Source organism: Callithrix jacchus, chromosome 10 (genome assembly GCF_049354715.1).
Source record: "Callithrix jacchus isolate 240 chromosome 10, calJac240_pri, whole genome shotgun sequence".
NCBI lineage: Eukaryota > Metazoa > Chordata > Mammalia > Primates > Cebidae > Callithrix > Callithrix jacchus.
Window position 1 is genome coordinate 68759578 of NC_133511.1, and position 21712 is coordinate 68781289.

Genomic DNA, 21712 nt, shown 5'->3' on the forward strand with positions numbered 1-21712 from the left:
TTTCTGTTGTCCTCCAAGATCAGGTCCTAATTCAAAATAATGTAACTATCAAGCATTTTTTTTTACAGCAAAATCATCTTACACTTCCCAGACAGCTACTGGATTACACCAAAAATTCTCTCCCACACAGCATAGCACTCATAAGTAAAGAAGGATACAAGGAGGGATACTAAAAATAATTAGGTATAATTGGCATGCTCCATATTTTTAAAATCAGTGTATCAGTATTATAAGAGCTGCCTTGTCCATCATGTCCACAAAGTGGAAAAAGATGTCAGAGCAAAAAGAGGGGCTCATTCCCTCTAGATGATATTTTTTTTGAAATGGGGTCTCACTGTCACCCAGGCTAGAGTGTAGTGACGCAAACACCGCTCATTGCAGCCTTGACCTCTTGGGCTCAAGCGATCCTCCAGCCTTAGCCTCCCCAAGTAGATGGGACTACAGGTGTGCACCACCATACCCAGCTAATTATTTATTTTTTGTAGAGACAAGGTCTTACTATGTCGTCCAGGCTGTACAGGTGTGAACCACCGCACCTAGCCAAGATAATTTTTATGCAAGGTATTGTTGTGACTATGATTGTGGACCTTCTTGGATGGATAAAAGTATACTCATATTCATGTGCAAGGCCTTACATGATGACTGTCAAACTCATGCCCATGTTGATTTTATTCCATAATTTAACCTTGTATTATTGGTAGCAATTGTAGTACACATGTTATGAAATAGACTGTAAGGCCCTCAAGATTTGTAAATACATTCATTATCTGTTTCACCTGCAGAGCTCAGCCAAATAAGACACATAGAATTATCAAACATAAGTTAGGCCGGGCACGGTGGCCTGTGGCTATAATCTCAACACTTTGAGAGCCCGAGGTGGGTGAATCACTTGAAGCCAGGAGTTTGAGACCAGCCTGGCCAACATGGTGAAACCCCATCTCTACCAAAAACACACAAAAGTTAGCCAGGTGTGGTGGCACATGTGTGCGGTCCCAGCTACTCAGGAGGCTGAGGCATGAGGATTGCTTGAACCTGGGAGGTGGAGGTTACAGTGAGCCGAGATCATGCCACTGCACTCCAGTGTCAGAGCAAGACTCTGCCTAAAAATTAAGAAAAAATGTTAGTTAAATCAGTTGAGAAGACAAACCTCCCTGTCTCCTGCTCCCTCCCCAGGTTCTAATAATAGTTCTCCTCAATGTAGCCATGATCTGAGACCTCATGAAATCTAGCAGTCACTGGTAGGTTTGTGCTGTTATGTAGTACGCCCCAGAGAATATCCTTCTTTCATTCTGATATTGAAAGTGAATAGATTGGCCAGGCCATTTGATACTCTCAACAACTGGTTTCTTTTCTTTTCTTTTCTTTTCTTTTTTTTTTTTTGAGACAGGGTCTCACTCGGCTGGAGTGTAGTGGTATGATCACCGCACACTACAGCCTCAGCCTCCCTGGGCTCGAGCGATTCTCCCAGCCTCTTAAGTACCTGAGACTACAGGCACATGTCACCACATTCAGCTCAACAACTTGTTTCTATTCTCCCCTCTTGTTTTTCTAAAGATACCTACTATACTTTGCTGACAGGAAATAAATCCATGTATCTGACATCATCACTATAAACTAACACTTGGTTGAGCCAACGTAAGAGTCCTGAGACTAGGGATTTCTAGCAAAATTTCAGCCCCAAGGCAGAAGACTTCTCTGGAGGAAGATGCTAGCCCAAGAACATGTAACTAGACAAGGAAGGAGTAAAGTTAATTAAAGATATATGATTGTGGTTATTGTCTTGGTATTTTTGGTAATGTACTTCATGTTCCCTTTTTTTTTTCTTTTTTGCTAGTCATATGATATAGCCTTTTTCTTTCCCCTAGCTCAGGTCTCCAACACTCAGTTTAGCAAACCTTACCTGTGCCAACTGGAATAAACACTCTTTTTAAAAAAAAAGTCCTGGCCGGGCACAGTGGCTCAAGTCTGTAATCCTAGCACTTTGGGAGGCCGGTGGTGGGTGGATCACCTGAGGTCAGGAGTTCAAGACCAGCCTGGCCATCATGGTGAAACCCCATCTTTATTAAAAAAAAAAAAAAAAAAAAAAAAAGAAAGAAAGAAAAAAAGAAAATTTAAAAACATCCTTGGTCAATGGGCCACCTCCTAAATGACTCTCATGTTATCCACACCAAGGATAGACTCACTCCTTGACTGCCAAATCCCAGCTTGCTTTTCTTTTTCTTTTTTTTTTTTTTTTTGGAGACAGGGTCTCACTGTCAACCCAGGCTGGACTGCGGTGGTACAATTGCTCACTCCAGGCTCAAACTCCTTGGGCTCAGGAGATCCTCCTACCTCAGCCTTCCAAGTAGCTGGGACTACAGGCACACACTGTCACGCCCAGCTAATTTTTGTATTTTTTTTCTAGAGACCAGGTTTCACCATGTTGCCCAGGCTGGGCTCAAACTCTTAAACTCAAGCCATCCACCCTCTTTGGCCTCCCAAAATGCTGAGGTTACAGTCATGAGCTACCACACCCAGCCTCCAACCAACCTTTTAAAGTTCATGATGGGAATGGAGTTTGTCTCTGATGATAGATTTTTATGGAGCCACAAGCCAAATTTGTTAGAATACTTTCCCTCATGGGCACACCCCTCAGAAGCTCAGAATCATCCTCCAAGTAATTTTCATCCCCCTTCATGTCCATTTACAGTTAATCCTTGTTCTCACTTCCTGTCCCAGGTAACTACTAATCTATTTTCTGCATCTGTAAATTTGCCTTTCCTGTACATTTCATGTAAGTGAAATCATGCCACATGAAGCCTCTTATGTTGGGCCTCTTTCACTTAGCATAGTGTTTTTGAGGCTCATCCATGCCATAGCATGTGTCATTATGTTTCATTGCTGCACAGTCTTCTGTTGTATGGATTAACCACATTTTGTCTATGCATTCACTAGTTGCTAAAAATTTAAGTTATTGCCAGCTTGGGGCTATTATGTATAATGATACATAGTATTATGGAATTCATATTTAAGTTTCGTTATGTTTGTTTTCATTTCTCCTGAGTAGATACCTAGGAGTGGAATTTTGGGTTGTATGGCAGTTTTACATTTAACTTTTTGAGAAACTGCCACAGTTTTTCAAAGGGCTGTACCATTTTACACCACATCAGCACTGTGTGAGGGTCCCCATTTCTCCACATCCTTGCCAACATTTGTTATTGCCGATCTTATTTATTATTGCCATCCTAATAGGTATCAAATGGTATATCACTGGGATTTAAATTTGCAGTTTTCTAATGATTAATAATGTCGAGCATCTTTTCGTATAACTACTCATAATTTGTGTATATTCTTTTTTTGTTTCTGAGAGTCTCACTCTGTCACCCAAACTGGAATGCAGTGGCACAATCTCAGTTCACTGCAACCTCCACTTCCCAGGTTCAAGCAATTCTCCTGCCTCAGACTCCTGAGTAGCTGAGATTACAGGAATGCATCACTGCACCTGGCTAATTTTTGTATTTTCAGTAGAGACACCGTTTTGTCATGTTAGCCAGGCTGGTCTTGAACTCCTGGCCTTAAGTGATCTGCCTGCTTCAGCCTCCCAATGTGCTGAGATTATATAGGCATTAGCTACCGCACCCAACCTATGTATTTTCTTTAATGAAATGTTTGTTCAGGCCGGGCATGGTGGCTCACGCCTATAATCCCAGCACTTTGGGAGGCTGAGGTGGGTGGATCACGAGGTCAAGAGATCGAGACCATCCTGGTCAACATGGTGAAACCCCGTCTCCACTAAAAATACAAAAAAATTAGCTGGGCATGGTGGCGCGTGCCTGTAGTCCCAGCTACTCGGAGGCTGAGGCAGGAGAATTGCTTGAACCCAGGAGGTGGAGGTTGCAGTGAGCCAACATCACGCCATTGCACTCCAGCCTGGGTAACAAGAGTGAAACTCCGTCTCAAAAAAAAAAAAGTGTCAAAAAAGCAAGAGTTTTGAATTCTAAGTCCAATTTATCCATTTTTGCTTTCATCACCTATGCTTTTAGTCCAAAAAATAAGTGGGCCAGGCTTGGTGGTTCGAACCTGCAATCCCAGTGTAATCAAGAATCACTTGAGCCCAGGAGTTCCAGACTAGCCTGGCCAACATGGAGAAACCCTGTCCCTACTCATACATTAGCTGGGCGTGGTGGCACATACTTGTAGTCCCAGCTACTGAGAAGGCTGATGCAGAAGCTGGGGGGCAGACATTGCAGTGAACCGAGATCGCGCCACTGCATTCAAGCCTGGACAGGAGACTCCATCTCAAAACAAAAACACACACACACACACACACACACACACACACACAATAATAAGTAAAAAAATAGATCAGGCACAGTGGCTCACACCTGTCATCCTAGCACCTTGGGAGGTAAAGTCAGGCAGATTGCTTGAGGTTAGGAGTTCGGAGACCAGCCGGCCAATATGGTGAAACACGGTCTCTACTAAAAACACAAAAATTAGCCAGACATGGTGGCACATGCCCATAATCCCAGCTTCTTGGGAGGTTGAGGCATGAGAATTGCTTGAACCCAGTAAGAAGAGGTGGCAGTGAGATGAGATCATGCCACTGCACTCCAGCCTGGGTGACAGAGGAAGACTCTGTCTCAAAAAAAAAGAAAGTTGATTTTAGATGTTAGTTATCTTAAATTCCACTAATTCAAATATATCTGTAAACAAATCATATTTGTTTGGTATTACTAGTCCTGTAGAGAACATGATGCATCAGTTGGCCTTGTTTGCAAGACTACCCAGGGCCAGTCACCTGAGTGAGACCCTGTCTCAAAGCAAACAAAAAAGGCCTGGGCTTGGCTCTAGATTGGAGCTATAGTGAAAAATAAAGCTGAGAGCTACAAATGTCTCTAAGTTAGAAGAATAGTTAAGTATCAGACTAGTTCATAGCAAGTGTCAGAGCTGGGATTTGGCCCAGTCTTCACTGGCTTCAATCAATGGGAATTGGGAGACAAAAGAGTCGCATTGTCATTCATACCCAAATAATCCTCAAGACATGTGGGGTGTCTGGTTTATTCAAAGTAGCTGTCAGAGGCCCAACCATGGAGCAGAAACCAAACAGTTGGGAGCTATGGGACTGAACAGGGCAGGGATGTCCAGGAATCAGATGGTAAACAGAGAAGTCAGCTGAGCAACCAGAGCAGGCCCAGGCTGAGCAGGACAGGACAGGCCGCCCAGGGCCCAGCCCCACTCATGGCTGCAGCATAGAATCTTGCCACCTCCTCATTGGGGTTGCCCTGGTCCGGGTCGAACCACATCTGGATGCAGCGGCCGCTCCCTCGGCTGTAGTTGCTGACCTTGAAGGAGTGACTCCAGATTTCATTGCACAGAGCAGTGGGTGTGGGGAAGTAGGAATGGAAAGGTAGGCAGGCAGCTCCCACCGGGCACTTGTTAGACCCTGTAGAGAAGAGGGAAAATCTTTAGCCACTGGGCCCAGAACTATCTTGGGGTCTGCCAGCCCTACAACCCCAAATTGTCACACACCTGTTCCACACCCACACACCTCCACTTCCAAATCCCTCCCTTCCTGCCCCACCCCAGCCTTCACCTGAGGTCCAATTCCAGCCCTTGTGCCAGTTGCTCTTGCAGGTTTTGGAGGTATTGCAATCTTTCCACCATTGCTCACAGTCCTCTTTGCACAGGGGCACGTCCAGTACCCGCTCTTTGCGCCAGCTCTGATCCACCTGGGAGATTTTGGTAGAAAAGAAAGGCTCAGGCACAAGAACCCCAGCAACCCAGCCCTGAATAGAACTGGAGCTGAGGATGCAGCCTGCACAGATGCCTGGAAAGCTCAGCTCCTCTGCCAGGTCTTGTACCTGACAGAAGCCGTGTGTACCTGCTGAATCCAGGGCCCCAAATTGGGGGAGCACTCATAGAGGCAGGTGTCCTGGATAAAATGCCGTTTGCAGGCAGGTGCCATCTCTCCGCAGTGGTTCCAGTTGAAGTTATATAGGTATGAAACATCCTTGTGGGCTTCCTGGCTGGTGTTGGTAGAACAGCAGGCATTCTTCCTCCAGGGACGACACTGGATGGGGAAAGACATGTGACTCAGCCCACAGCCAGCACAGCCAGAATATTCCATATGCAACATCTCCTCTTTTCCACCTTGATATCCCAGCCCACTGGAAGTCATCCAGGAAAATACTTGCTGTTGGGACCTCTTTAGAGGAGAGGGCCATCAGAGATTGTGGGAGCCCAGAAGGGAGTTCCTGTCTGGAGGTTCTATCATTCCAAAATTGGTTAATTTAACCTTTGAGATCCCACTTACTCTCACCCAGGTACCTCTGTAGAAACTGGGGTTACAAAAATTAACACATCGTGTGATTATTGCTTTAGCAATATCATAAGCAGGGAAGAAGGCTGGGGAATTGCAGTGTAATAGTGTGGTTAGATTAGGCTTCACTGAGGTGACAAAGATTTGAAGGTGAAAACAATTTATATTGTAACCTAGATGGGCACAGTGGCTCACACCAGTAATCCTAGCACTTTGGGAGGCAGAGGCAGGTGAGTTGCCTGAGCTCAGGGTTTGAGACCAACCTGGGCCACATGATGAAACTTTGTCTCTACTAAAATATAAAAAATTAGCCAGGGAGAGCGGGCAAGGAGAGAAAGGAAAAAAAAAAAATTAGCCAGACAGCCATGTGCATGGCTCATGCCTGTAATCCCAGTACTTTGGGAGACTGTGGCGGGTGGATCACAAGGTCAGGAGTTCGAGATCAGCCTGGTCAATATGGTGGAAACCCCATCTCTACTAAAAAAATACAAAAATTAGCTGGATGTGATGGTGCGTGCTACTCAGGAAGCTGAGGCAGGAGAATTGCTTGAACACAGGAGGCAGAGATTGCAGTGAACCAAGATTGTGCCACTGCATTCCAGCCTGGTGCTTGGTGACAGAGTGAGACTGTCTCAAAAAAAAAGAAAAAATAATTTAGCCAGACATAGCAGCATGCGCCTATAGTCCCAGCTACTCAGGAGGCTGAGGCGGGAGAATCGCTAGAACCCAAGAGGTAGATGTTGCAGTGAGCCGCAATTGGGGCACTGCATTCCAGCCTGGGCAACAAACAGAGCAAGACTCTGTCTCTTATTTTTTTTTTTGAGACAGAGTCTTGCTTTGTTGCCAGGCTAGAGTGCAGTGGCGAGATCTCGGCTCACTGCAAACCTCCACCTCCTGGGTTCAAGCAATTCTCCTGCCTCAGCCTCCTGAGTAGCTGGGACTACAGGCACATGCCACCACGCCCAGCTAATTTTTTTTTCTTTTTTTTTTTTTGAGACAGAGTTTCGCTCTTGTTACCCAGGCTGGAGTGCAATGGCACGATCTTGGCTCACTGCAACCTCCGCCTCCTGGGTTCAGGCAATTCTCCTGCTTCAGCTTCCTGAGTAGCTGGGATTACAGGCACGCGCCACTGTGCCCAGCTAATTTTTTTGTGTTTTTAGTAGAGACGGGGTTTCACCTTGTTGACCAGGATGGTCTCGATCTCTTGACCTCGTGATCCACCCACCTTGGTCTCCCAAAGTGCTGGGATTACAGGCGTGAGCCAATGCGCCCGGCCTAATTTTTGTATTTTTTAGTAGAGTAAGGGTTTCACCATATTGGCCAGGATGGTCTCGATCTCCTGACCTGGTGATCTGCCCGCCTTGGCCTCCTGAAGTGCTGGGATTACAGGCAGGAGCCACCGTGCCCTGCCAAGACTCAGTCTCTTAGAAAAAAAAAAAAGGTTGGGTGTGGTGGCTTATGCCTGTGATCCCAGCACTTTAGGAGGCAGAGGCAGGTGGATCATCTGAGGTCAGGGGTTGGAGACCATCCTGGCCAACAATGGTGAAACCCTGTCTCTACTAAAAATACAAAAATCAGTGTTACAGCTTTTAGAATTTGTCTAGCAGGCTTTCTGGGGTTTTGCTGGAAAGTACAAAAAAAAATCAGCTGGGTGTGGTGGCATGCACCTGTAATCCCAGCTACTGGGGAGGCAGTTCTGTTTCTAACTAGCTGCCTCACCCATTATTTGTTCCTGGAATTTGAAACAGAAAACAATGTATAGCCAATCAATTGCTCACATTATTTTATTATAAATTCTCGATAAACAGGAACTACTCTTTTTCCTTAAAAACTAGAGGAACTACTCTTTTTCCTTAAAAACTAACTTGTGACTGCTGTGAAATTCAGGACAACTTGAATCTATGCTCCTATGTGGCTATCTTCAAGCTTTTTGAATCTCATTACTTAAGGCTGACAAGCTAAATATTAAAACGTGGGCTGTGCACGGTGGCTCACATCTGTAATCCCAGCACTTTGGGAGGTGGAGGCGTGCAGATTACTTGAGGTCAAGAATTGAGACCAACATGGCAAAACCCCATTTCTACTAAAAACACAAAAATTAGCTGGGTGTGGTGGTGGATGGCTGTAATCGCAGCTACTCTGGAGGCTGAAGCAGGAGAATTGCTTGAACCCTGGAGGCAGAAGTTGCAGCGAGCTGAGATTGCACCACTGCAATCCAGTCTGTGTGACAAAGCAAAACTCCATCTCAAAAAAATAAAGAAAATGTGCACTTAAGGCCGGGCGCAGGCGCTCACACCTGTAATCCCAGCACTTTGGGAGGCTTAGGGGGGCAGATCACGTGGTGAGGGGTTCGAGACCAGCCTGGCCAACATGGTGAAAAACCTTCTCTACTAAAAAAAAAAAAAAAAAAAAAAAAAAATTAGCTGGGTGTGGTGGCTTGTGCCTACTCAGGAGGCTGAGGCAGGAGAATTACTTGAACCTGGGAGGTGGAGGTGAGATCGTGCCACTGCACTCCAGCCTGGGCAACAAGAACTCCATTCTCAAAGAAAACCAAAAAACAAAAAACAAAAAAACGAAATGCATACTACAAATTACCTTCCCTTCCTTTCCTTTCCTTCTTTCCTTCCCGACAGGGTTTTACTCTGTTGCCTAGGCTAGAGTGCAGTAGCTTAATCTGCCTCCTGGGCTCAACTGACCCTCCCACCTCAGCCTCCTGAGTAGCTGGGACTACAGGCACGTGCCACCACACCTGACTAATTTTTTGTATTTTTTTAGTAGAGATGGGTTTTTGCCATCTTGCCCAGGCTGGTCTTGAACTCCTGAGTACAAGTGATCCCCCCACCTCAGCTTCCCACAGTGTTGGAATTACAGGTGTAAGCCATAATACCTGGCCTACAAATTACTTTGTTTTTTCTTTAGTTATATCATCATGTTCAGGACATCACAGCCCAAAGTTTTACTAGATGCATGAACCAAGATGCTGCAGGCAGGCACATGGCTCATTTCTATAATCCCACACTTTGGGAGGCTGAGGTGGGAGGATTACTTGAGTCCAGGAGTTTAAGACTAGCCTGGGCAACATATGGAGACCTTGTCTCAGAAAAAAAAAGAATTATTTGTACCCAGCCTCATAACTGTGAGATGGCCGGAAGCCGTGGCTCATGCTTGTAATCCCAGCACTTTGGGAGGCCAAGGCAAGCGGATCACAAGGTCAGGAGTTTGAGACCAGCCTGGCCAACACAGTGAAATCCCATCTCTACTAAAAATACAAAAATTAGCCAGGCATGGTGGCAGGCGCCTGTAGTCCCAGCTACTCTGAGAATCACTTGAACCTGGGAGGTGGAGGTTGCAGTTGGCTGAGATTGCACCACTACACTCCAGCCTGGGGGACAGAGTGAGAGACTCCATCTCAAAAAACAAACAAGCTGGGCGTGGTGGCTCATGCCTGTAATCCCAGCACTTTGGGAGGCTAAGGTGGGTGGATCACAAGGTCAGGAGTTCAAGACCAGCCTGGCCAAGATGGTGAAACCATGTCTCTACTAAAAAAAAAAACAAATGGCCGGGCGCGGTGGCTCACGCCTATAATCCCAGCACTTTGGGAGGCCGAGGCGGGTGGATCACGATGTCAAGAGATCGAGACCATCCTGGTCAACATGGTGAAACCCCGTCTCTACGAAAAATACAAAAATTAGCTGGGCATGGTGGCGCACGCCTGTAGTCCCAGCTACTCGGGAGGCTGAAGCAGGAGAATTGTTTGAACCCAGGAGGCGGAGGTTGCGGTGAGCCGAGATCGCGCCATTGCACTCAAGCCTGGGTAACAAGAGCAAAACTCCGTCTCAAACAAACAAACAAACCAATAAAAACTGTGAGAGACTCTTTCTTGAGCTGTTTAGGGCAAGTAGAGAAGAAGTTACTATGTACAGTGTGCAGTTTCTTCTCTCAGATCCTTGGAGGAGTCATTCCTGGGCTAAACTCCTAAATCAAGCAACCACAGGATGGGTCTCTCTAACTCCATTTCCAGGCTCCCCTCTGGGCCTGCTTCCTTCTTTGTGTAATGCGGAAACTCAACAACCAAGAAGGCGAGCTGTTGGCATTGTACCGACATTTGGCACACAGTATCTGTGAAATAGTCTCCCCCATATTAATACAAACGGAGGGGATCCTCTGGGGGGTCTGTCTGCCTTCATCAGTGAATGAGGTTTGACATTTCCATATCCTGATTTCCTCTTCCTGAGCCAGTCCCTCACCACCCCAGATCACCCCCGGCCCACCTGCTCATGCAGCTTGTCCTCGGGGCCTGGCTTTTCCTTGTGGTGCTTGGCGTCCATGCAGACATTGAGAAGTTCAGTCCTGGCCCGCACAGTTGGTGTCCGGGCCCCCCCTACTGCAGCCACCCAAGCTAGAAGGAGCAGCAGCTGTATTGTTATCCGCTGAGCCATGTCTGTCCCTGAAGGAAGAGCTGTGGTAAATGGCACCAAGGAATGCAGAGGTGGGGCCTTAATTTGTGGGCAGGGCTCCAGGAGGGTGGGGCCTCGACTGAAGCCTGGGGCAGATCGAGCCCTGCCCCCAATCTCCCTCAATCTTCCCAGATCCAGTGAGAGGTTGGATTAGATACCACCCCTCCCTGGCTTGAGTCTCTCCCTTATCCAGGTGGTAGGGAGGTTCAAGTGATATATTTAAAGGATGGATTTGGGCAAAATGGAGAAATAGCCAGGAGTTTGCCATGGGTCCACAATGCCATTCAAATGTTTCAGAGTTAAAATTTTTTACAATTTCATAAAAGGTGATACAAAGATAATATAATTTCCATATACCCAATAATCAAGTGCATATTCTGGGATGAAACTGTTACACTGCTGGGATAAATTAAAACTATACATAAGCTCACATTAATTTTCAGGTTAGATTTTGATACCAAATCACTTTGTTGTAAAAGTTTACAAAAATGGGCTGGGTGCAGTGTGATATGAGCACCTAGGGAGGCTGAGGCGGGTAGATCACCTGATGTCAGGAGTTTGAGACCAGCCTGGTCAACAAAGTGAAACCCCATCTCTACTAAAAATACGAAAGTGATATTGTGTGCCTGCAATCCCAGCTACTAGGGAGGATGAGGCAGGAGAATCGCTTGAACTAGGGAGGTGGAGGGAACAGTGAGCCAAGATCGCACTGCTGCACTTCAGCTTGGGTGACAGAGCAGACTCTCTCAAAAAAAAAAAAAAAATTGACAAAAAAAAATGTTTCAGTGGGGGGCTGCAGTGTAGGTTTTTTTTGTTAGTTTGTTTTGCTATGTGTGTGTGTGTGTGTGTGTGTGTGTGTGTGTGTGAAACAGAGTTTCGCTCTTGTCACCCAGGCTGGAGTGCAATGGCACAATCTCGGCTGCAACCTCTGCCTCCTGGGTTCAAGCAATTCTCCTGCCTCAGCCTCTTGAGTAGCTGGGATTACAGGCATGTGCCACCTTCCCCGGCTAATTTTGTATTTTTAGTTGAGACAGGGTTTCTCACATTGGTCAGACTGATCTCAAACTCCCTATATGAGGTGATCTGCTCACCTTAGCCTCCCAAAGTGCTGGAATTATAGGTATGAGCCACCATGCCTGGCTTTGTTTTGCCTTTTTTTTTTTTAGACAGAGTTTCGCTCTTGTTACCCAGGCTGGAGTGCAATGTCGCGATCTCGGCTCACTGCAACCTCCGCCTCCTAGGTTCAGGCAATTCTCCTGCCTCAGCCTCCTGAGTAGCTGGGATTACAGGCATGCGCCACCATGCCCAGCTAATTTTTTTGTGTGTTTTTAGTAGAGACGGGATTTCACCATGTTGACCAGGATGGTCTCGATCTCTTGACCTCATGATCCACCCGCCTCGGTTTCCCAAAGTGCTGGGATTACAGGCTTGAGCCACCGTGCCCGGCCTGTTTTGCTTTTTAAACCTTGGTCCCAGCCCTTTCTAGCCTCATCACTTGGGCTAGTTTAGAAGGCCCCTCCTAGAAACCATGGGATCTGGGGGCTTGTGGGGAGGTGTCACAGGGCACAGGCAGGCAGGGGGCAGCCAGCTAGACAGCCCTGGGGCCTTGGGGAGCTCCTGAGCCCCCTACCACAGAGCTGGCTTCTCCCTGGTCATCACAGAACTTCAATCCTTTGACCTCAGACACTGAATTTTGGGAGGTGACTGTTTCCTTCTCTCCACTGGTCAACTGGTGTCTGGGCCCTCCTAAAATGCTCAGAATTTATTTCCTATGACTTCTCTCCATCTATCTCCTTCTAACCTATTTTCCACATACCAGTCCCTAAAGTGGATAGGTCCTTCCCGCTCACAAGCTTGCCTTGCCCTCACGTTGCCCCTCCTCTCCTCTTGACAGGGGCTCCTTTTCAGGTCAGATTTCGACACCAAAATACTTCATTGTAAAAGTTTCTAGGGCTCTAGGCAGGGCCTGAGCTGGGCCCTGCACAGCAGGGCTCAGAGAAGCCTGGAGTTGGATTCCCACCCAGCAGCTCTCTCTCCTTCCTGCTCTACAAACCATTATTCTGCTACCCTAGTGATTCTAGTGTTCATTCTCTAATGGTTGATTAATTCATTCCAGGACCCAATCACGCCTCTGTGGACCCACTCACTCACTCATCTGGAAAGCCAGGCCAGAGAAATCTGTTCTGTCAGGAAACACTAGGTGATCCTTTGGGTTCAGTTCCCAGGGGAACAAAACCTAACAGTTTAGGGCACAGGGTTCCCACTCAGCCCGTCCTGACCCCAGCCCTCACTCCACTTTCTGGGCCTTGAGGGAAAGAGAAGCAAACTGAGGCTTAGCTTTCTTCTGCAAGGATTAAATATAGGAAGGGAAATCAACAAATGATAGCCAGTTTAGTCTTTGCAGAATCAGTTGAGCACAGATTGAGGGCCATCCCAAGTCACACAGCAGGGACCACCTAAGTCCAGGTCAGAGTTCTTTTGCTTTTGCCCCCTGCACCTTCACAGTGCTGGGGTCTCATGGGGGCGACCAACACACAGTGCTGGGGATGGGGGCTGGGAGAATACTTTCCCCAGCCCCAGGGGCGCCTACCTGTTCAGTCAGTCTCTCTTGCTGTGGCTGCTGTTGAAGCCAGGCTCTCTTCCTGTCCTTGTGACCTGCGTCACTCTGTAAGCCCCCTTCCCACCTTCCTTGTCTCACCTTCAGGTCTTGGTCCAGCTATGATCCACCCCCCCACCGCCCCAACAATCATGACCTCCACTCCCAACCTTGGTGCCCCAGACTAGAAGAGCTGAGAACTCAGTGCTGGACTGCAGGGCTAGAGCCCAGGTACTAGTTCAGGGGAATGGACACTAACTTGGCGTTTAACCTTGGGCAGGCCATGCTCTCATGGCCTCAGTCTCCACTTCAAGACTCTCTAGGCTTTAAACAGAGGGCTCTTCCAGTTCAGCAAATCCTTAACACATGCTGGGAGTACCATAGGTTGTGTGGCCTCTGAAGGGGGATGGGGAGTATCATACCTAGGAGAGGAGGTGGCTCTCGGTCTGGCTCAGGCTTCTGCTCTGCTCTACACTCCCCCTTGCCTTATTCCAGGGGACAGCTGTGGTTTAGTGGCCTAGGAGACGGGCAGTGGGGCAGGGAGTGGGAATGGAGCCCAGGAGTGGAGCCTGGGATTGGGCGAAGGCCACTCAGCAGTTAATTATTGCATGTGAGCTCCAGCCAGGCCTCCATAGGGGAGTGGGAGGGGGTGAATTAACAGTGCAGGCCTCAGGCCAGCCCCTAAGCTCCACCTACCCAATTTTCTCCCAAAAGCTCAGGTCTGAAAAAAACCTTATAGCCTGAGCTGCTGGGATTATTTGAGCTAATCTCATCAGTTTCTAATTCCTGTCTTATTACACAGATGAGGAAAATGAGATCTGGAGGATCAAGGCATGTGGGTCAAGATGGCCAGGGGGAGACCTATGTTAATTCTAGCTAAATAATTATAAACTTGCTTGGCTCAGAGTACACTGAAGTTTATACACTGAACTAAACTGTATTATTGGTGCAGTCAATTAGAAATCAAGCGGCAACAGGAGACCTAAGGTGAAGACCATCCAAGACCGCAGTAACACTAGGGAACACCTAGGGGGGGTTGCAGAGCCGGCAATACTATTCCGGTCCCACAAACGCCTTCTCATCATGGAGACTGTATAAGGGCCTTGTAGAGAGGGCTTATGCAAAGATCTCTGAGAAGGGAGGTGACCTCTGCTCACAAGATCTGGAGGGTCTTTGCAGATGGCAGCTGGCAAGGAGGAGAAAAGCCTTACAGGGCAGAGATCATGGAACGCCTTAGGCTCTGCCTAGGTTCTTGGAATATGGAGTGATTTTAATTGCTCTATGTCCTCAACCCTTGGGAGATAAAAGCCCGTTGATGCTTTGGGTGTGGTCAGACAGGTGGTTCCTAATCCGCTATACTTCTGATTCAACCTCACCCTGATAACAATGGGCAATAAACTCAGAGTACTAGTTTATCATGTCTTAGAAGGATATCCAGTGCTGTTGAAAACTCAGAGCACTAGATTAGCGCGTCTTAGAAGGATCTCAAGCACTCTCCACCTGGCTATCTTACCTACTCCTTTACCCCTCCTTTCCACACTGGTAAGATGAGTGAGAATGTGCACATAATAAAAGTGTTTGGAGCCCAGAGCTGGGGCCAACATGGTTCCCAAGCTTGCGTTGGTCGCCTGGACCCATGCTGTAAATTCTACTCTGGTGTCTCTGTCTTTATTTCCGTTTCTCAATCCCTCGTCACCACCAGGACTAAGGACACCCACATATGGGGTTAGGCTGGTTCCCAAAGGGCAGAGCCAATTTCAGGGCAAGGACTAGAACCCAGGCCTCCAACCTCCCAGTCAGCGACAGAAAGCAAGGATCTCCCACGGCCATAAATTGTAGAGCCACCAATTCCCACAACCTCATTAGCCCAGATGTCACTCACCGCCAGCCACAAAATCACAGATGTTCTGAATCTTTTGATCAGATCTCTCAGTTGTTTGAAGGTCCAAGCTCTTCTTTCATCCCCAACTCACTGACCCCCTCCGCCAATTCAGGCATCCTTTCTACAGCCCCTGTGATCCTGGGCTAATTTAGACTCTTCCCCATCCCCTCCCAGGCCATGACAGAAGTCATTGTTTTTAATTGTTTTGTTTTGTTTTTTGCCCCCCCCCCCCCACAGAAGTCATTGTTTTAATTCTCTGAGCGCGTGATGGTACTACTGATGAGAAAAGGGAGAGGGAGGGGCAGGTTTGGTCAGGATGCAACACAGTCTGCCCTTGACCCAGAGGGAGGTGGTTGTAGAGGGAAAAGCTCAGAGGAAGAGTCCAGGTTGGATGCAGATGTGGGAGCCATCAGCCTATGGGTGGCAGTAAGTGTAGGGAAGATGGGGACCCAGTAACCTGGGCAATGCCACAGGTCTGGACCCAAGGAGGAGGCAGGCAGGGGAGCATGAGGAGACAGTTGGATCTCTGGAGCAAAATCAACCAAGAAGGAAGGCCTTGGCTGCGCGCAGTGGCCCAAGCCTGTAATTCCAGCACTTTGAGAGGCTGAGGCGGGCAGATTACCTGAGTGATCAAGGAGTTCAAGACCAGCCTGGCCAACATGGTAAAACCCCATCTCTAGTAAAAATACAAAAATCAGCCAGGTGTGGTGGCAGGTGGATGTAATCCCAGCTACTTGGGAAGCTTAGGCAGGAGAATTGCTTGAACCTGGAAAGCATAGCACCAGGCGCCTGTAATTCCAGCTACTTGGGAAGCTGAGGCAGAAGAATCTCTTGAACCCGGGAGGCAGGGGTTGTAGTGAGCCGAGATCAAGCCATTGCACTCCAGCCTGGGCAACAGGAGTGAAACTCTGTCTCAAAAAAAAAGAAGGAAGGCCCTCTAGGGCCTGCAAAGAGACCAACTCCCAGGAGATCCCAGCTTGTGTCCTGCAACAGTGAGCCACACCTGAATCTTGTGAAAACCTGGGAAGTATCGACTTAAAATCACCAGATTCATAATTTGGAAACATGATTTCTTAGGCTGGGTTGCAACCTCCGGGCTGGTTAAGTGGAGCCTTTGGCTGAGACCAAAAGCAGGCAATTTGAGGGAGGAAGGGTGGGACAGGAGTTTTATGCAAAATGGGTTGGCTAGCATACATATATATATATTTTTTTTGAGACAGAGTTTCGCTGTTGTTACGATCTCAGCTCACCGCAACCTCCACCTCCTGGGTTCAAGCAATTCTCCTGCCTCAGCCTCCTGAGTAGCTGGGAATACAGGCGCGCACCACCATGCCTAGCTAATTTTTGTATTTTTAGTAGAGACGGGGCTTCACCTTGTTGACCAGGATGGTCTCAATCTCTTGACCCCGTGATCCACCCGCCTCAGCCTCCCAAAGTGCTGGGATTATAGGCATGAGCCACTGCGCCTGGCCTAGCATACATATTAATAGGTTATAGGAGAAGTTATGAATGTTCATGAAAGGGAGTCACACGCGTGTATACTAAGCAAACATCCTGTGTTCACTTTGGAGTTGAGACTTAACATTAATTTTTTTATTTTTTCATTTTTATTTATTTGAGATGGAGTCTTGCTCTGTTGCTCAGGCTGGAGTACAGTGGCACGATCTCAGCTACCTGCAACCTCCGCCTCCCTGGTTCAAGAGATTCTCCTGCCTCAGCCTCCTGAGTAGCTGGAATTATAGGCGCCTGACACTACAACACTACACCCAACTAATTTTTGTATTTCTAGTAGAGGTAGGATTTCACCATGTTGGCCAGGCTGGTCTCAAGCTCCTGACCTCAAGTAATCTGCCTGCCTCAGCGTCCCAAAGTGCTAGGATTACAGATGTGAGCCACCACGCCGACCTTGTTTTTTTAAGACACAATCTCACTGTATCACCCAGGCTGGAGTGCAGTGTCGTGATCTCAGCTCACTGCAACCTCCACCTTGTGGGTTCAAGTGATTCTTCTGCCTCAGCCTCCACAGTAGCTAGGATTACAGGTGTGCACCACCACACCGACCTATTTTTTTTTTTTTTTGTATTATTTCTTAGTAGAGACTGGGTTTCACTATGTTGTCCAGGCTTGTTTCAAACTCCTGGTCTCAAGTGATCTGCCCACCTTGGCCTTCCAAAGTGCTGGGATTACAGGCACAAACCATGGCACCCAGCCTATTTATATTTTTATTTAAAAATGAGACAGAAGGCTGGGCATGGTGGCTGGCTCATGCCTATAATCCCAGCACTCTGGGAGGCTGAGGAGGGTGGATCACCTGAGGTCAGAAGTTCAAAACCAGCCTGGCCAACATGGCAAAACTCCATCTCTACTAAAAATACAAAAATTAGCTGGGCATGGTGGTGCTACCAGTGGGGGCTGAGGCAGGAGAATCCCTTGAAACTAGGAGGCAAAGGTTGCAGTGAGCCATGATTGCACCACTACACTACAGCTTGGGTAACAGTGCACGAATCTGTCTCAAAAAAAAAAAAAAGAAAGAAAGAGACAGGGTCTCACTATATTGCCCAGGCTGAGCTTAAACTCCTAGGCTCAAGCAGTTCTCCCACCTTAGCCTCCCAAAGTTCTAGGATTGCAGGCACAGCCAAGACTTAATGTTAAAATGCAGACTTAGACTGTATATCTCAAAAGATGAAACATTATTGTGGCCAAAACCTTTACAATTAAAAAATAAATTAATTAAATTAAAAAGGCGGAACATAGCACACAAAGACACTTTGCATGCAGCCTCTGTAAATTGGCCAGAACCAGCCCATGGTTGATAGGAATTGATCAGGAAGGAATGTTTTGAGAGCTGGTCAGCTGTCATATCAAAATCACAAAAAGAGGCTGGGGCTCGGTGGCTCATGCCTATAATCCCAGCACTTTGAGAGGCAAGGCAGGCAGATCTCTTGAGCCCAGGAGTTTGCGACCAGCCTGGCAAAAATGGCAAAACTGGGAATATGGCAAAACTCTGTCTTTACAAAAAAAATACAGAAATAAGATAGGCATGGTGGTGTGTGCCTGTAGTCCCAGCTTCTCAGGAGACTGAGGCAGGAGGATTGCTTGAACCCAGGAGGCAGAGGCTGTAGTGAGTCGAGATTTGGCCATTAGACTCCAGCCTGGGTGACAGAGCCAGACCCTTTCTCAAAAAAAAACCCATGAATAAAAGAGGGACATCTAGCCACAGCATCAGGTGGTTGAAGTTGAAATCAGCAGAGTAGTCTTCCATCTGTTCTCCAGGATTGGTTTCTGCTGAACTCTTAAGAAAAAAGCCTGGTAACAGAAAGGAAGACGGTATACTGGGGTTTGACCAGTCTCCTACCTCATCATAGCCAGGAAATTTATATTTTGAAGTTTTTTTGGGTCTCCTCAGCCAAGAGGGTTATTCAGTCAGTTTAAGGGGGCTTTGGATTTTCTTTTTCTTTTTTTTTGAGAAGGACTCTCACTCTGCTGCCCAGGCTGGAGTGCAATGGCGCCATCTTGGCTCACTGCAACCTCCGATTCCCAGGTTCAAGTGATTCTCCTGCCTCAGCCTCCTGAGTAGTTGGGACTACAGGTGCACACCACCACACCCGGCTAATTTTTGTATATTTAGTAGAGACAGGGTTTCACCATGTTGGCAAAGCTGGTCTCAAACTCCTGACCTCAGGTGATCGCCCACCTCGGCCTCTCAAAGTGCTGGGATTACAGGGGTGAGCCACCACATCCAGCAGATTTTCTTTCTTTCTTTCTTTTTTTGAGACGGAGTTTCGCTCTTGTTACCTAGGCTGGAGTGTAATGGTGCGATCTTGGCTCACCACAACCTCCACCTCCTGGGTTCAGGCAATTCTCCTGCCTCAGCCTCCTGAGTAGCTGGGATTACAGGCACGTGCCACCATGCCCAGCTAATTTTTTGTATTTTTAGTAGAGATGGGGCTTCACCATGTTGACCAGAATGGTCTCGATCTCTTAACCTTGTGATCCACCCGCCTCGGCCTCCCAAAGTGCTGGGATTACAGGCTTGAGCCACCGCGCCCGGCCCAGATTTTCTTTTTATTCCACATTTCCTCCTTTTAGCTGAGATCTGCCACAGGCGGCATCAATGGCCAGATTTGTACCATGTCATTGCGAGGATGGTGAGGCTACCTGCCCCAAGTCCATCCAGTGCCTTGGTGGGAGCCTTGTGGCCAAGAGACTTATAGCCAATTAAACATCTTGGTCAGACAGGAATATAGGTAGGCAGGCACTCATTAGCGCCTAAGATTTATCAAGCAACATAAGGGCCAAAAGGTAGGGCTACCAATTTAACTTGTCTGTAAATTCTATGCATTGAGCCAACATAATTCTGGTTTTAGCAGCAGACTTAAAGCAGTTGGTTATACATATTATAAGTAATTTAAATGTTAAGAAGAAGAGGTTGATGGAGACATATGTTGATAACAGGGACTTGAATGGCATCTTGAAAGGAACTTCCCAGTTCGGTAGAAAGCCAACTTAATAGGAAATTGATAGGATCAGTAGTTCATACCTCTTGCGACCATTTTAGCTTGTTTGGAAATTTTTTTTCCTTTTTTCTTTTCTTTTCTTTTTTTTTTTTTTGAGATGGAGTCTTGCTTTGTTGCCCAGGCTGGAGTGCGGTGGTACAATCACAGCTCACTGCAAACTCCACCTCCCAGGCTCAAGCAATTCTCTTGCCTCAGCCTCCCCAACAGCTGGGATTACAGGCATGTGCCACCACACTCCGCTTTCTTTTTTCTTTTTCTTTTTCTTTTTTTTGAGATAGTCTTGCTCTGTCTCCCAGGCTGAAGTGCAATGGCATGATCTCTGATCACTGCAACCTCTGCCTCCTAGGCTCCAGCTATCCTCCTGCCCCAGCCTCCTAAGTACCTGAGACTACAGGCATGAACCTCTGGGCCCAGCCCTATGTAGTTTCTACTTCACCTGAAATGTTGATATAAGTGCCATAGACCTTAGGGACCACCACACAGACTCTTCCTTGTTTGGCTAAAAGACAATCTAAAGCAATTAAAGTGTGTATTACTACTTGAGCCAGGGAATTCAGAGACTTCATTGGGCTGTAAGGCTTTTTGCAGGGTCTCCAGCTATCTGACTAATAGTGGCAGATAGGTTTGAATACACTGGTCTCATGACACAGAAGTCTCATGTTGCATTTTCCAAATTTTATGCATGATGATACTTTTTCCATTACTGCTATGTCCCTGTTTTACAATGCAAAATTTATCTCAGTCGTTGCCCATGGTGATTGAAGTGTGGTTATGGGCAGGAAGAAAGACTGTATAAAAAAGGATTGACATCATGGCTCCTCATCTTCTTCATCAGCAACTACCATACCATAACCAGTTTGCAAGTCAAACGGCATTTCCTTACAGCAGGCATGGCGGCCCCCAAAAGACAACAGCTCCCTTTCTGCTTTGGACACCACTCAAACATTTAGACACCGCTCTATCCATTTCCCTCGGCTAGAGGAGGTAATACCTTCTTCCATCACTCACAGATGTTGAGATCAGTTGAGACTGGTCAAGTTTTGAATTAAACTCCTTCAGTTTTGAATTAGTCTTATTTAAGGAGGTTATCAGAGACTCCTAACTATTGAGAGCTCTCATAATGCCACTTAAAAATGGTCTCCCATGGGAGGATTTCTTGAGTCCAGGAATTTGAGACCAGCCTGGGCAATATGGTAGACCCTATCTCTACAAAAAAAATTAAAAATTAAAAATAAATTAGCTGGGTGTGGTGGTACATGTGTATAGTCCCAGCTACTTGGGAGGCAGAAGTGGGAGGATGGCTTGTGCCCAGGAGGTCGAGGCTGCAGTGAGTCATGATTGTACTAACACTCTAGTCCCGGTGACAGAGACCCCATTTCAAAAAAAAAAAAAAAGGCCTCCCATTGCTTCTCAGATGTCTAGAACCCTCTCTGTTCTCATTGTGCATACAAATAAACTAATTTAGGCATGTCAAACGTCTGTCAAAAGTTCTCCATTTTGGCCTATAAAGCTTTAAATTGTTCTGAGTTAGCTTTTTCTAAGATCCCAAATATTCACACGACGTTTTCCTCATAATTCAGAAACATGTAAATTCCTGATGGCGGCTGGTCAGGGACTGTCTGTCCCCTTAGAACCTAAGTTCCTCTTAACAGCATTTACATAAATTCATCCCTGCGAGTGCCACTAGAGGGCGAGCATCCTCACCAAACCTGATGGGCCTGATGATGAGTCAGGCTGAACTGCCCCCAACCTCTCCCACTAGAAAGCTGGAGCCAACAAAGATAGCCCCTGCAGGGTCTGGATGGAGGAGATTAGATAAAAAAAAACGAAGTCTCTGAAATCTCAGCGTAAAAGCAGGAGATCTTATCGGGGAGAGCTTACCCACCTTCCTCCCAAAGCTGTCAGGGAGATAACTGAGCTACCAATGGCTCCATCAGGCAGCAGTGCATTCACTCACGC

The 21712-nt window shown here is 47.1% G+C and overlaps 1 protein-coding gene and 1 non-coding gene across 3 annotated transcripts; one reads left to right on the top strand and one right to left on the bottom strand.

Annotated features, from left to right (window-relative positions):
• Positions 1-5024: 5024 nt before the first annotated feature.
• FOLR1 (folate receptor alpha) lies at positions 5025-13847 on the bottom strand. 2 transcript variants are annotated; one of them, XM_002754837.6, is made up of 5 exons: positions 13777-13847; positions 10573-10748; positions 5864-6052; positions 5576-5711; positions 5025-5425 (listed from the first exon to the last, which is right to left on the bottom strand). In XM_002754837.6, the coding sequence occupies exons 2-5, from the start codon at positions 10738-10740 to the stop codon at positions 5151-5153; spliced, it is 768 nt and encodes a 255-aa protein (XP_002754883.1). In that variant the 5' UTR covers positions 10741-10748; positions 13777-13847; the 3' UTR covers positions 5025-5150. The 2 variants fall into 2 exon arrangements, with proteins under 2 accessions (XP_002754883.1, XP_017833314.1); XM_017977825.4 differs by lacking the exon at positions 13777-13847 and having other exon boundaries at positions 10573-10774.
• On the top strand, positions 7877-7937 carry LOC118145973 (U7 small nuclear RNA). Its single transcript, XR_004731445.1, has one exon. It is a non-coding gene; the product is annotated as a U7 small nuclear RNA (small nuclear RNA).
• Positions 13848-21712: the final 7865 nt, after the last annotated feature.

Bases quoted from the DNA above. Each gene is read 5' to 3' on its own strand.
- FOLR1 (XM_002754837.6), bottom strand. From the start codon at position 10,740: ATGGCTCAGCGGATAACAATACAGCTGCTGCTCCTTCTAGCTTGGGTG. The intron at 5,712-5,863 runs GTACACACGGCT...AAAATCTCCCAG, and splicing joins TGGGGCCCTGGATTCAGCAG to GTGGATCAGAGCTGGCGCAA. The intron at 5,426-5,575 runs GTGAAGGCTGGG...TCTTCTCTACAG, and splicing joins GGGCTGGAATTGGACCTCAG to GGTCTAACAAGTGCCCGGTG.